Source organism: Cupressus sempervirens, chromosome 10 (assembly GCF_028749045.1).
Source record: "Cupressus sempervirens isolate cs-2001-9-10 chromosome 10, ASM2874904v1, whole genome shotgun sequence".
Taxonomy (NCBI): Eukaryota; Viridiplantae; Streptophyta; class Pinopsida; order Cupressales; family Cupressaceae; genus Cupressus; species Cupressus sempervirens.
Window position 1 is genome coordinate 776,854,638 of NC_143127.1, and position 15,571 is coordinate 776,870,208.

At 35.3% G+C, this 15,571-nt stretch overlaps 1 protein-coding gene across 2 annotated transcripts; it reads right to left on the reverse strand.

Annotated features, from left to right (window-relative positions):
• Positions 1-1,851: 1,851 nt before the first annotated feature.
• LOC149536174 (disease resistance protein L6-like) lies at positions 1,852-15,124 on the reverse strand. Of its 2 annotated transcripts, XR_016357210.1 has the most exons (3): positions 14,489-15,124; positions 2,047-5,111; positions 1,852-1,957 (listed from the first exon to the last, which is right to left on the reverse strand). XR_016357210.1 is itself a non-coding variant. In XM_089805227.1 (2 exons), the coding sequence occupies exons 1-2, from the start codon at positions 14,989-14,991 to the stop codon at positions 2,471-2,473; spliced, it is 3,144 nt and encodes a 1,047-aa protein (XP_089661353.1). In that variant the 5' UTR covers positions 14,992-15,124; the 3' UTR covers positions 1,852-2,470. The 2 variants fall into 2 exon arrangements, 1 of the variants encoding a protein (XP_089661353.1); XM_089805227.1 differs by having other exon boundaries at positions 1,852-5,111.
• Positions 15,125-15,571: the final 447 nt, after the last annotated feature.

Below are 15,571 nucleotides of genomic sequence, written 5' to 3' on the forward strand. Positions count from 1 at the left end.
ATCCTCATCCTATGCTAAGGCCATTGCCGGGATAGATGTGGCAAATTGTATTTTTGATGAGGCAAGTTTTTGGACCCCTTCTCAAGAAATTTTGGAGTTAAATTTATTACAATTTAACATTTAGTATTTATTTGTTCAATAATTAAGTTTAACTTTTAATTTATATGCACATTTTTATTTGTTTTGCAACCCTGTGATTTTGTTTATTTTTATTTAATTTGTGGCTTTACTTTTTTTAACATTATATGCAACTTGTTGTAGTTCTCCTATGAGTTGTTGATGGGGAGAAGCCCTCTATGGGAAACATATGTGAGGGCATGGATAGGGCCAAGGAGACCATTAGATCCAAGTATGCAAGATTGGAGGATAAGTATTGGCTCCATTTGGGAGATGATAGGAGATGGCAAAATCAGCTTCACAAGCCCAACCATACAGTAGCTTATTACCTCCAACTTGCTTGAGCAATAATCAGATATCATAGTATCTGACTGATGCTACACATTCAACAAAGATTATATTTCAATTGCTAGAAAATTGATGGCTACCCATAGTTCTGTTGAGACTTGAATCTTTTTAAATGAACCTAGAATCAGAAAGATGTGTATTAGATCGTCTAGATTCTGTTATAATCTTACAGATTGGCATACCCTTGTAGAAAACATTCATAATTTATGTTGTTTGCTAGTCATTCATTTTAATCAGATTGATTAACAGACCCTGATGCTGAATAATCAGAATACTTTATATATCTGAAGATAATCAGAATTACTTTATATAATCTGAGATATAATCACAATATGGTCCCTGGTTATGAAAGCATGAATCAATATTAGATCGAACCATATAAATAATCAGATATCAAAGTTGCTTCACAAGCCCAACCCTGCCATCCCCAAATTCCCTTCCTCCTCTCCCAAAAACTCAAATTTTGAACACTAACATTTTACAATCTAAACTATTTTAAAATGAATAGAAGAAAATGAAAGGTGTGAAGCAAGTTTGTTGCGAAAGTCCAAATTCTCGTGCAAATGGATCTTTAACATAACCATTACGAAATACATTCTGCATGTGAGGTGATGGAACTTTAAATTTTGGCAAAATTTAAAGTCCCAAATACCATGCTAAAGGAAGAATCTTTATGTGTGACTGTGTAAATCCTCATTTTTAAACGTGTTTCCGTCATTCTAAATCCTAAAAGCGAAATTGATTCATGCAATCGGCGGTTTATTTAATTTAAGATTAAAAATCATTTGATGTTATTGAATTTTCTTTGCCAAATTGAAATCCTATAAAAGAAATGCAATATGATACATCAATTGATGTTATCAGTTTTCGAGCCCAAATTTAAAGTCAAATAAAGAACTTTTAAATTATTCTTTAGCTTTTACTTAAGAAGAGGCCCCATTAATCCGTTTTTGAATAATCATAGACTTCTCCCAATCAAGCACAAAATACTCAGACATACATAAATTTTATTTGATGAGTTTTACACAGAGAAAGGCACCGAGATGTACACTCTCAAGCCTCGGACTTTTGAAAAATTTAAAGGTTACTCATTTCGCAACCTTCTGTTCTGCAATTTCTCATAAAGTCTATAAATATGCATACCAAAATAACAGCTGTTGGTTCATATACAACAGAATTGAGGAAAAGGTAAGATACAATGTAACATAAAAAGAAAGTTGCAACTTTAATATTGGAAAAAGATCAGTGGGAAAGATGACTAGTTGGTTGGAAAAAGGCAGCAACTCCCTATTAAATACTACCAGACAAGATTACAATTTAGAAGTTGAGGTACCAATAAATATCACTGTGAGCCAAAGAACAATTGAACTCCACTAATGCTCAAGATTGTACTAAAATATCTATAAGAATCATATTACTATAGATTAACAAGTGTAGAAATCCAAGATATTCTGAATCATAAATTTTGCAGAAAATGCATTGTTTTGCATTCCTGCACAAAAAGAGCGAAATATAAATTACATTCAATTAAATCACATTCAGCATTCAACATTAAGCACTGAAAATTTAACATTTACCTACCATAAAAAAGGACAGGGATTGTCTCAATTTCTGTCCCGGCAAAACAAGAAGCTCCATTAGAGCTACAGCTGAGGACATAGTTGTTGTTGGAAAACGAGTCAAGCCAAACCAAAGATGGACTAGTCGCCGAATAGGCTGCTGATGGCTCAGTAGTAGAGCACACTGACAGCAAACAGATAATCCTAAGTTTTACTCCGACTGATCCAAGAAACAGTCTCAGTCCCAATCAGAGTTTTGGGTGGTTTACAATAGAGTCATGAACACTCCGGCAGCCCAAAAGTTTCCTTCTGTTTTTTGACTCTGAAAAGTTGCTAGTGGTTTCTGTAAGACTTTGTAAGCTGGTGCACCCTTCCAAATCCAAGTGTTACTGCAGCTGTGACAGGTTAGGAATGGTGTCAGAAAGATTATTTAAGTTTATACATACTCAATCTCGAAGAATGTAGCCATAACCACTGCCAATGGTATCAGAGACGTTCTTTAAGTTTTCACATTCATACAACCTCAAATACTGCAGGTGTGGCAGGTTGCCAACATTTATGGGAAGGTGATTTAATTTCTTACAACCAGACAAATCCAAGTTCCGCAGCTGTGACAAGTTGCCAATGGTATCAGGGATGTTAATTAAATTTATACACTTTCCCAAGTCCAAATGCTGCAGATGAGACAAGTTACCAATGGTATCAGGAACCTTATTTATCTTTTGACAAACAGACAAGTCCAAGTGATGCAGCTGTGACAAGCTGCCAATGGTATCAGGGAGCTTATTTAAGACATAACAAAAGCTCAAGTCCAAGAGTTGCAGCTGTGATAGTTTGCCAATACTATCAGGGAGGTTAATTAAGTTTGTGCACTTTCCCATATCCAAGTGCTGCAGCTGTGACAGGTTGCCGATAGTAGTGGGGAGATTATTTAAGCTTTCACACCCTCCCAAAACCAAGTGCTGCAGCTGCAAAAGGTTGCCAACAGTATCAGGAAGTTTCTTTAAACTTGCACAGTCTCTCAAACCTAAATGTCTCAGCTCGGACAGTTTGCCAATGTGATCAGGGAGATTGTTTAGTTTTTGACAACCAAATAAATCCAACTGCTGCAACCGGGACAGATTGCAAATGGCATCTGGAAGGTTATTTAAATTGTAACAAAAATTCAAATTCAAATGTTGTAATTGTAATTGGTTGCCAATGGTATTAGGAATCGAATTTAACTTTCGACAACCGGACAAATCCAAATGCTGCAGCTGTGACAGGTTGTCAATGCTGTCTGGTAGGTTAACTAGGTTAGCACATCCTCCCACATCGAAGTACTTCAGCTCTGATAGGTTGCCAATGGTCTCAGGGAGATTATTTAAGCTTTCACACTTTCTCAAGCCCAAGTGCTGAAGCTGTGACAAGTTACCAATTGTAGGAGGCAGATTATTTAACCTGTAACAGAAATTCAAGTTCAAGAAGCGTAGCTGTGACAGGTTTCCAATGGTATCGGGAAGGTTATTTAACTTTTGACAGTCAGACATGTTCAGATGCTGCAGCTGCGACAGACTACCAATAGTATCAGGGAGCTTATTTAACTTTTTACAGACAGATAAGTCCATGTACTCCAGTTGTAACAGGTTGCCAATGGTATCAGGGAGATCATTTAGCTTGTGACAACCAGAGAAGTCCAAGTGTTGCAGCTGTGACAGGTTACCAAGAAGAGAGAAGGTAGAAATGCCGTCAAAGCAACAATCATAATCTAGTAGCATAATCTTCAATGGCCAAATGCTACCAACAAATCTGGCACCATGTGACTTCTTTTTTGCTCTCTTCATCCTATTTGCAAAGAAACAGCTTTCCAATCTTAACCATATCAAACTTGGAGGAAGCATGCCTATCATGTCTTCTATCGTATTTTCAATATGCAGCTTCTGCAAGTGAAGATAGCGAAGGCCAGGTCTGCATAACATTTCAAGCCTTTGCAGACTATATCCATTGAGTCGAAGGCGAGAGAAATTGATGTTGTTGGATATAGTATTTAAATGGGCAGCCTCCCATAGACGTGTCCCCTCTTTTTCTTTTCCGGCAATGATTCTCCCCATATCTCTTAAATGGTCATGCATATCAAATACACCTTTTTCATCAATCTTTATGAGTAATTTCATCGAAAGATTAGATATAGCAGTGTCTACCATCTTGTACTGAGATTTCCAGAAAATCATGGGACATGTTTTGTCTTCACTGACGAAGAAGCAGGCAATGTCCAGAAATATTTCTTTTTCCTCATCACTAAGAGCACTGTAACTAATGTAGAGCACTTTGTGAATGTCTGGGTTGAGAGTAATGTTGTGAAGAGCATCTATCCAGCAACCTGTTTCATTCTGCTTATCATACAAGAAGGATCCAATCACTTCCAGTGAAAGAGGATGCCCTTTGCAAGCTTCTACTATTCTTTTGGACAGATCTTCGTAGCCTGGACTTGGAGATGCTCTCAAAAAAGTGTGCCAACTAAATAACTGGAGACCTTCATTTATCTCCAATCCGCCCATTTGGTGGATGCATTCGGATGATACTCTAGCAACATTGAGAATGTGCTTGTCTCTAGAAGTAATAATAACCCTGCTACCAGGGGCCAGCCAATCCCCAGCCAATGCACTCAATTGCACTACATCATCCACATCATCAAGAATGAGAAGAATGCGCTTTCCTCCCAAACGATCTCTCAACAAAGACTTGCCTTCATCAACACTGTCCACTTCTTCGCCATATTTAGCTACATCTTTAAGAACTTTTCTCTGCAATTTTGTAAGGCCTAGGCCATCTGCAGCATTGGCACGGACATTAAATAGAAAGGAGGCAGCGTTGAAATCACCATAAACTTTATTGAACACGGCCTTTGCAACTGTGGTCTTTCCAATGCCACCGATCCCCCATATTCCAACTTTAACCACACCTTCCACAGAATTGAGATTTAACTTATGGATGAGAAACTCGGTCACGCTTTCCAGTCCCACAGGGTGCTTGGCAACTTCTAATGGCACTCTGTCCAATGCCTTAATCACGTCATTCACCACCCTCTTTACCAGCCGAGCTTCAAATCTGCATATTCCTAATTTGTTACAACCAATTAAAAAGATATGCAATTCAATGTTCACAACTAAACAGTAAGTATGTCAATAATGGAAGTTCCAAAAATACTACTCAATTTACTTCTCTGCAAAGATATGAAGCAAAGCTAGAATGTAAAGCATTGATAGGAAAGCCGTAGAGCATTGTTTCAAAGATTATGAAAGCGCATTAAAGGAAAATATGCTAATACTAGAAATAATCTAGAACCAAATAGTAGAAAAACAAATTGGGTCTTGAGATCGATTCTTAGTTCAGTTATGAAAAATCTCTGTAGAATTAAATAGTGAGGGTTTGAAATTCGAAAGAAAATATATCCAACAATCTGTTGAAAATGAAAGAATTGTCTTGACAATCGAAGACAACATCTCAGTATTAAATAGTTGAATTTGAAAAACAGCAAGAACAGGGCGACTGAGAGATTTCTTGTCACCCCCTTTGTCCTTAAAAGAGAATAATCATGAACCCTGGTTGATGGACACGGCCTGCCTCTAAATTATTTCATTCGAAATCAATGAACTGCAAGGAGTTGCGGAGTTGGACTACTCAGAGTTTTTGTAAGAGCCTGAGTTTGCCGAAGATGAGGAGACTAACCCATTTAAAAACAAACCAATTAAGAAATAAGTGAAAAAATTCTCGGACAGTAGTTTCCTTTCCTTAAATACTACGAACAGCTGTTGATGCTCCTCTGGAGCTGATCTTATTTATGTCCCTTTCTCAAACATTCTGGTTGGTTGTCATGCTCGTTCTTTCATCGCAACAATGAAATAATTTTGGAAAAAATAAAATTGAACAGTATGTTATATGTGTATATATGGTGATAAAGATTAAATTATTAATCACATTCTTCCTTCACAAAGCAATAAAGGTCTTTTTTAAAATAAGATTATTGTAAGAGGTTTAAACATTATATAAAAATTTGTGTTAATAGAAGTTAACTTATCAGATATTTAAAAGTTGATCTTATCTTGTTTCAAAAATATAATGATGTTTTGATTATGCAAACATGTTAAAAATGTTGGTTGGGATGGTTCATTTGTTCAAAGATTTTACTTGAAACTTTCTTTCAAACTAACTTTGATCTTTTATTAATTATTAAGGTTGGATTAGTTTTAGGTCCTCATTACAATTGTGGAAATGCAATTCAAATTTGAAATAAATGTCATTTCACATTGATTTTCTTTTGTAGTTTATCAAGGAATGTAAGATATGTTTGCATTGCAAATGCACTCTAGTGTTCATTGTAGCAAGGAAACAAATAATAATGAAGAAATAACTTAGATAATAGAACAAGAGTTCTTGAGGAGCTAGAATCCCTGCCTTTGTGTAAAATATATTTTAGAATTGTGTATTGAAAGTCTCCACAAATGTATAAATGGATAGTTTTGAATCATATTATTAATAATACAATATCAATATTAAGGCTCCGAATTAACAAGAAATGTACTATTCAATTAAGAAACTAAATGATCAAACATAATTTACAACATATTTTTGAAATGTTCTAAAAAATCAATTTTGGTGATGATAACAAGAAAAGTGGTACTTAATACATATAAAATGATAAATTATTTTCAATGATATTTTCTTATTGTGTTTAAAAAATTTACAAATTAATTTTCTTTGAATTTATTTATGTAATAAAATCACAAGATTTCTAAATTTCATATTGTTCGTATAATTTTTAAAATATGTAAATTATTAAAATAAAATAATAAATATTTTTTAAAAATTAAATTATTTGAAGTATATTATGCAAATTTGTGGGCTTGGGAGACTTGTTTCTCAAGAAAACATAATATTTTACAAATCTCTACTTTGGCACATTTCATATTGCTAATGTAGATGGTTTAATAATGTTCAGCATATATTCTTAGAAAAACAACATAGCAAGCGATCTATAAATATTTCTAGTTGATGTAAATAAAAATTGATAAACATATTAATCTTCCACTGAAAGGTGCAACACACGACAAGTAGCATATAACCCAAGAAAACTAAATCATATTCATTTATTATTATTTCTAATACCTATTAAGTGCCAACACCATCTTTAAAATTTCAAATTTTTTACTTTCAATAATTCAAAAAAAGCCCAAGAAATTATCAAGAAATTATCAATAGACCAATCATAAAATCAAAACTAGTACATCATAATTTATTTTAAAAATGAAACCTTAGAAAACATGGAATATGACATGAGTTTATTACTACAAAAATTAATGAGGATCCAAGTGGGGAGGTTAACAGGAACATTAGTTTCCTGCCTTATATAAGGTAGGGACTAATAAACATTCTTAATAAAATATCCTCAAAGAAAAGGAGAGGATTATGATACACCTCAAAACTTTTAATTAGGAGATCCTAACACAAGTCATGTTCCAATAAGATTGTCTGATGGTAATGGAGTCAATGTAAAATTTCACAATTCTACCATTTTGCAAACCCAATAATTATGTTGATTCAATTAAGAACTTGAAAGATATGAATTCATCATCCCTAACTAGAAATATCCAACTAGCAGTTGTGAATCATTTCAGCAATGATTTGGAAAATGTTATGACCTTAGATTTACACAACTAGGATTTTTCTTGTACCATATTCCTAAAATTGTTTCTAAAGAGGACTGGTGTAGGAACGCCTAGGCAAACATCTAGGCACACCTTAGATGCAAACAAAAGCAAAGGATCTATGGTATCCTTGAAAGTGGATTGGAATGTATTAAAGCCTATAATGGCTAAATGTAATGAATAATTTAATGTTAACTTGAAAAGTCCTAAAGATCTTGATAAAGGATTTAGGCATAAAAATGATGTAAGGGTGGCCAATAGTGCCAGCAAGGGATCTAGATTGGTTAGAGGGATCAAATAGGTCCTAGGGGGGTATTATAATAATTCTTAAGTGGTAGAAACAAATAAAGTATGAGTCAAAACATTTTAATAAGGTTTTAAATTCAAATTTAAAGTCTTAACGGCTATATTTTGAATTAGGAGGGAAAACTAATATTTGAATGTTTTAACCTTTTTTATGGATTCCAACCAATGGAATATGGTTGGGGAAGTTGTATTTCATCCTATATAGCTTGGAAAAGGCATAGGATCAGTAAATTGAAACCATTGTACGGATTCCATCAGCATTGTACGGATTTGGCAATTGGAATGCAATAAAAACTCTATTTTTGAGCATTTTGCATTAGATCTTTTGTTTGGATTAGTTTATAATTGCTGTTTTGATGTTTTGAACCTATTGGGATGATATATAAACCATTTCTGGTGCATTAAGACAAATAGATTTTCATTTTACCAAAAGTGTTGATTTCAAGCAACTTTTGCAACAATTTGTGCAAGCTTTGGGTACTTTGGAAGCATTTGGTCATTCCATGAATGTAAGAATCTGATTCCCATGGAATAAACCTGTATTCTAATATAAATATTCATTCTAAAAATGATTGGATAGGATTTTGCACGAATGGAGGCTTCTAATGGATTTTTGGTGGTTGTAGGTGCATAAAATGCATGCCTAGAGTGTAGTAGTCGGAGATCTATCCATTGGAGAGGGGTATTTTATGGTAGATATCATCTACATATGCCTTGAAAATGGTGAATCAACCTTTAATTGGTTGATATTGGCTTGGGAGGTCACACATTGAGAAAGCCCTAGATTTGAGGGTTTGTAAAAGGCCAAATTGGGGGTTTCTTATTTGCAAAGGTTGAGGAGTCAAATTGATTTGATTTTCCTTTGATTGGGATCATTTTGGAGGACTGTTAAAATCTTGAAGCTTTGGATGTATGGGCAGGATACACTTGCTTTCTAAAATCACCTTATTTTATGCCTAAAAAGGGTGCCAAGTTTAGGTATCTGGTTGTTGGTTCGAAACATCCTATACTAATTTTGACATATGTTGAAGAAGTCCAAAATGGGTATCTAAAAACCTATTTTATTTGAGGAGTTCTTTGGAAAAGTTTGGAGAAAACTTCAAATCTTTCTCACTGCAGACCTAGTTGGGGGCAAGTAGGCCTACTAGGCAATTATGAGGGATTTGAGTGCTAGGATTGTGTTGGGGGTATGAAACCACTTGGAACCTCTTGAGTCCATCTTAGATAAGTGAAATACATCCACCATATCCATTGGGAGGGTGTAGGAGTTATAGAGTGGATAGTTGTTGTTTGTGGGTTTGGGGAACATAGTCTTTCCCTTGCACATTTTCACTTTGTGAACTTGGTTGGGCCACATCAAACTTGTCTATTGCATCAATTAGTATCACAGCCTAGTAGCATCCTAGGCTGAAATAAGAAAAGAGTTATTGGGGTCATTTTTGTATTTGATCCTTGTTGAAGCCTTTGAGCATCCCTTACCTTTTGAGCATTTCTAGTGGGTCTTGGTGCTTGAGAAGATGTCAAAAAGAGAGGATGAGGGGATCCCTTAGAGGGTCACTAATATTGAACTTGGAAAGCTTGTGAAGGAACAAATGTCATAGAATAGAAGAATAAGAGCAATCCTTGAACAAGAAAGAAGGGAAAAGCTTGAGAAGGACAAGGAAACGAAAGCCTTGATTGGTAGATTGACCATATTGGGAAAGAAAGGAAAAAGTAGACTAGAAGAGGAAGATGAATTTGAAGAGAAGGATGAAGAAGATGTCCCTTTGAGAGAAGAGGCACAGTTAGATCCTGAGGAGGAGAGGATGGCTAGGTTTGTTAAAGCCATAAGGAGTGGTGATGCAAAAGGAAGATTGGACTTACCTTTGTATGCAGGTAAGATGGATGATGAAGAAATCATTGACTGGTTTAGCACTATGGAGAACTACTTTGAGTTTGAGAACATAGAGGACAAAGAGAAAGTAAGAGTTGCTAAGACTAGACTGAAAGGGAATGCCTTACTTTGGTGGGATTGTGTACAGGCGGAGAGATGGCAGAATGGTAGACCCAAGATTACTTCTTGGTATACGATGATGAAAAAAATGAAGGAAAAACTTTTACCTAGTGACTACAAGGTATAGATTTACAATAAAATGCAAAGTCTTAGGCAAAGAGACTTGGATGTACAAGGGTACACTGAAGAATTCCATAAGTTGGATATCAGAGTGGGTCATGTTGATGATGTAGAAGAGAAAATGGAAAGATACTTGGAGGGCTTAGATTCAACATACAAGATGAATTAAGTCTTACAACCCCTAGATCTATTGAGGAATGTTACAAGTTGGCCATAAGGGCTGAAGAGAAGTTGAAGAGAAGAGAAAAGAATAGTGGTGGTAGAGGAAATGCAAACAAAGGTAAAGGAGGCAAATCTATTGATGAGAAGGAACAAGCTAATGAGGACAAGAGCAAGAATGTTGATTCAAAACAAAGAGGAAGTGCTAGATCTGGTTATGGCAGAGGTAGTGGTACATTCACTGGTAAGTGTTTTAATTATGGAGTCATTGGGCATCAATCCTTTAGGTGTCCTAAGAAAGAGGCTGATCACATGAAGGTAGAGAAGAGAGCTCACTTAGCACAAGGAGGGGAAGAAGAATGGGAAGACAAAGGTAAGGCTATAGAAATTAGACCATATGAGGAAGGAGAATCATTGATGGTGAGAAGAATGCAGCAGCAAAAGAAGGCTCCAATATCCATCTCTAAGACAAATTGTGTAAGTCATGTTAAGGTATGTAAAATGATCATTGATTCTGGATCATTTGACAATTTGGTTTCTTATGAGATGGTAAACAAATTGAAATTGCAAAAGTTCCCATTGAGAGACCATATAAAGCTTAATGGGTGAGTGATGAGAAAAACATTATTGATAAAGAGCAAGCATTTGTTGATTTTTCAATAGGATCATATGTTGATAGAGTTCTTTGTGATGTGATTCTTATGACATGTTGTCATATTATTCTTGGAAGGCCTTGGCAAGCCTCTAGGAATACTAATACATCATGGATTGACAAATGTGTACATTATGCATAAAGATGGTCTGAAATTTCACCTTAAACCTTTACAAAGTGATAATCGTGATGATGGAAGGATTGTATGTGTTGGTGAGAAGAAGTATATCACCTTAGAAGATGAAACAACAAGTGGCGATGATATGAAACAGAAGAGTTCCTTGGTAATGATGAAGAGTCATGTTGTTGATGACAAAAGTTTTGATTTGCAGCAAATAGTGTATGAAAAGAGGATATTAATTGGTTCTCTTTGGTGTCCAATAGTGATAATCAGCAAGGATAATGATGGAGTGTCCATGAAGGGCAGAGACAAGGGTCTTTTGGATCCTCAAATGAAAGATAAAGGACAAATGATAAATGTCCTAAATCTGATGTTTTTATTTGCTCTAACATTTTTAATGTAGGAACTGCATGTGGCACAAGTGGAGGATTGCTAAAGAAGAGTTGCAAACATCCATCTAGGAGAATGGGTGGCTTGAAGACAAATCCTCTTCACTCTTGTGGCAAGAGTCTTTTTCGAGGTGGGGTGTATGGTGCAGGAGCACCTAGGCAAACATCTAGGCACACCTTGGATGCAAACAAAAGCAAAGGATCTGTGGTATCCTTGAAAGTGGATTGGAATGTATTAAAGACTATAATGTTTAAATGTAATGAATAATTTAATGTTAACTTGAAAAGTCCTAAAGATCTTGATAAAGGATTTAGGCATAAAAATGATGTAAGGGTGGCCAATAGTGCCAACAAGGGATCTAGATTGGTTGGAGGGATCAAATAGGTCCTAGGGGGGTATTATAATAATTCCTAAGTGGTAGAAAAAAATTAAGTATGAGTTAAACATTTTAATAAGGTTTTTAATTCAAATTTAAAGTCTTAATGGCTATATTTTGAATTAGGAGGGAAAACTAGTATTTGAGTGTTTTAACCTTTGTTATGGATTCCAACCAATGGAATATGGTTGGGGAAGTTGTATTTCATTCTATAAATCTTGGTAAAGGCATAGGATCTTCAGATTGAAAGCATTGTATGGATTCCATCAGCATTGTACGGAATTGACAGTTGGAATACAATAGAAGCTCCATTTTTTGAGCATTTTGCATTAGATCTTTTGTTTGGATTGGTTTATAATTGTTGTTTTGATGTTTTGAACCTATTGGGATGATATCTAAACCATTTTTGGTGCATTAGGACAAATAGGTTTTCATTTTATCAAAAGTGTTGATTTCAAGCAACTTTTACATCAATTTGGGCAAGTTTTGGGCACTTTGAAAGCATTTGGTCATTCCATGGATGTAAGAATATAATTCCCATGGAATGTACCTATATTCTAATGTAAATAATCATTCTAACATGATTGGGTAGGAGTTTGCATGAACGGAGGCTTCTAATGGGTTTTTGGTGGTTGTAGGTGCATGAAATGCATGCCTGGAGTATAGCAACCGATGATCTATCCATTGGAGAGGGGTATTTTATGGTAGATATCATCTAAATATTCCTTTAACATGGTGAATCAACCTTCAGTTGGTTGATATTGGCTTGGGAGGTCACAGATTGAGAAAGCCCTAGATTTGAGGGTTTGTAAGAGGCCAAATTGGGGGTTTCTTATTTGCAAAGGTTGGGGGGTCAAATTGATTTGATTTTCCTTTGATTGGGATCATTTTGGAGGACTTTTGAAAGCCTAAAGCTTTGGATGTATGAGAAGCATATACTTTCTTTGTAAAATCACCCTATTTTATGCCTTAAAAGGATGCCAAGTTTGGGGATCTAATTGTTGGTCCAAAACAACCTATATTGAGTTTGACATATGTTGAAGAAGGCCGAAATGGGTATCTGAAAACCTTTTTTTTTTTTAGGAGTTCTTTGGAAAGTTTGGAGAAAACTCCAAATCTTTCTCATTGCAGACCTAGTTGGGGGCAAATAGGCCTACTAGGCAATTTTGAGGGATTTGAGTGCTAGGATTGGGTTGGGGGTCTGAAACCACCTAGAACCTCTTGAATCCATCTTAGATAAGTGAAATACATCCACCATAGCCATTGGAAGGGTGTACGAGTTGTAGAGTGGATAGTTGTTGTTTGTGAGATTGGGGAACATGGCCTTTCCCTTGCACATTTTCACTTTGTGAACTTGGTTGGGCCACATCACACTTGTATGTTGCATCAAGGACAAACAAATGTTGATAGCCTCTATTAGAAGGGAAGAGATGAAATCTATAGTCTTTCAAATGCACATGGATAAGGCACCTAGGCCTAATGGATTCTCAATGTGATTTATGATAAATACTAGCATATTATATGTTAATATCTAAAGGAAGTTGAGGGTTCAAGAAAATCTAGGAAATTTTTGAAGGCACAAATTTATTATTTTGGTTTCTTAAAATTGCACTATAGAAACCTTTTTAGAATTCCAATGATCTTCATAATAGCATGACAACTAGATTAGATGTTAGTAAAATTTAATCAAATGGATTGACATTTTTCAATAAGACAATGGTGGATTTTGCCTTGATTCAATAGTTGTTGAGCAAGATGCACTTGTCTCTTCCTCGTATTTATTATATTGATGGTTGTCCATGTAGTTTATTATTGAAAATTGTTCTAATTTATTTTATGTCAAATATATAATTAACAAATAAAGTGACCAACAATATGAAGGATTTATAATGAAATTTTATTTAAAGGGTTAATAAAGCAAAATGCATCTTATAATGGACTTTGAGATTGAGAAGATTTTTTTAATTTTTTTTTAAATGCATATCATAAAGTGAAGCTTATATAGAAAATGTTTGGAACCAAAGAAATAAGATGGAAACAAATTTTACAAAAAAAAAAAAATTAAAAGTATTTAGAGTTTTCAAACATGAAATCTTGACCTTATATCTAATAGGGTTGCAAGTAAAATGGAAATAATCTTGACCTTAAATCTAATAGAGTTGCAAGTAGAATGGATTTAACATGGAAAAACTTTGTAGTTAAACAACTTCAAACTAGAATAGTACTAAGATGAGTGACCTCTAAGAAAATCCTAATGCTTTACCCAAATAGAAATATGTTTATATCTTCAAAATACCGGAGAAGACCAATCGAATCCAATAAAAATGGGGATATAAGCTACAAATCTTGCTGAAGCAAAATTAACAATTAGTTCAGCTGAACTCTATTGGACTTTGGACAAAAAGTGTCTAATCCATAGTTCAGATTCAGTAGATAGATAGATTTTTAAGGTCCGTGAGGTCAAGAACGGACTATGGGACAGCCTTACGACTAAAACAGCTGTATTAATTCAGATCTTTTTTTTGTACAAGCTGATGATGAGCCCCTAACTTCTCATTGTACCTTAGATTTCATTGTAGAAGGAAATTGGAATCTCGCAAATTGAAAAGAAAAAGGGATTAACTAGTTATATAATTTAGAAGAAACTGAGGTAAATCACTTACCCTTGAGTCATATCCATGAACCACCCCGAGCAAGAACAGATCCGCTGAAGGGCATTCTTCCACCCGTCAATCTCTTCTCGTGTGTACCGATCTGAGAGCTCGTAATGCCTCAAAAATGAGATCTTGTAGGGACTGGAGTCCTTTTCAGGATGTCTTACATGAGCTGGCTCCACATCATAAAACAGGGGAATTATCAAGCCATCTGTTTTCACCATTGCAGCCGCCTCCTTGAGACACCAAGCTGAATCTGCATAGCCTTTGGAAAATATGGGAACTCTTATGACACTGCTCTTGATTGCTGCTTCTAAGCCCAACCCAATCATTTCCCCCTTCTCCAATTTATGGCTGTCTAAAAACACATGCAGTCCTGCTGCTGAGAGAGCTTCATAGAGATGGTCAACCAGAGTTTTTCTCACATCTTCTCCTCTGAAACTCAGAAACACGTGATAACTCTTATCGCTTTGGAAAAGAATTTTAGTTGTGGGAGGCTTGAATTCTTCCATCTTAGCACAAAAAGAATGGCAGAAAGGACTGAAAGAAACCGTACAGAAGTTAAAAACTGCTAATGTTGTACGTTCCAGTTTATTCTTCGTTGAGACTCATTTTCTATTTCAATTGCGTGTTTCTGCCGGTTTTCTTTCGTTGTAATTGCCACGACATTTCCATCTCGATAATCTCAAAGGGACATTTGTATAGCTGACGCTGACCTGCCACGTCGGATTACAACGACAATGAAGATTTTATTTTAAGCGACAAGTTACGACGGACGCTGATGTTGACCTGCCACGTCGGACTAAAACGACTGGGAGGATTTAAGATTACCTTTCTTCAATATCTAGTGCTCTCAATGTTCAAGGAACAATGAAGTTGCCTCAGTGGGCCTCATATATTATTATTATTTATTTAGATCAGGGATCTCGCCATTTTAGGTCTTCCTTATCATCAAACGGCTTTTTATAAAGTCATATTTTCGGATCCAGTCTTTCTAATATTTCATGATTCAAGGCAAAAAGTTGTCCATTTTATTATTATTATTAATATGGTCTTTAAAATAGGATATTTAGGTTTCTTATAAATTCATAT

Coding starts and splice junctions, on each gene's coding strand:
- LOC149536174 (XM_089805227.1), bottom strand. CDS start 14,991: ATGGAAGAATTCAAGCCTCCCACAACTAAAATTCTTTTCCAAAGCGAT. Junction 5,112..14,488: donor TTCATGGATATGACTCAAGG/GTAAGTGATTTA, acceptor AGGAATATGCAG/ATTTGAAGCTCGGCTGGTAA.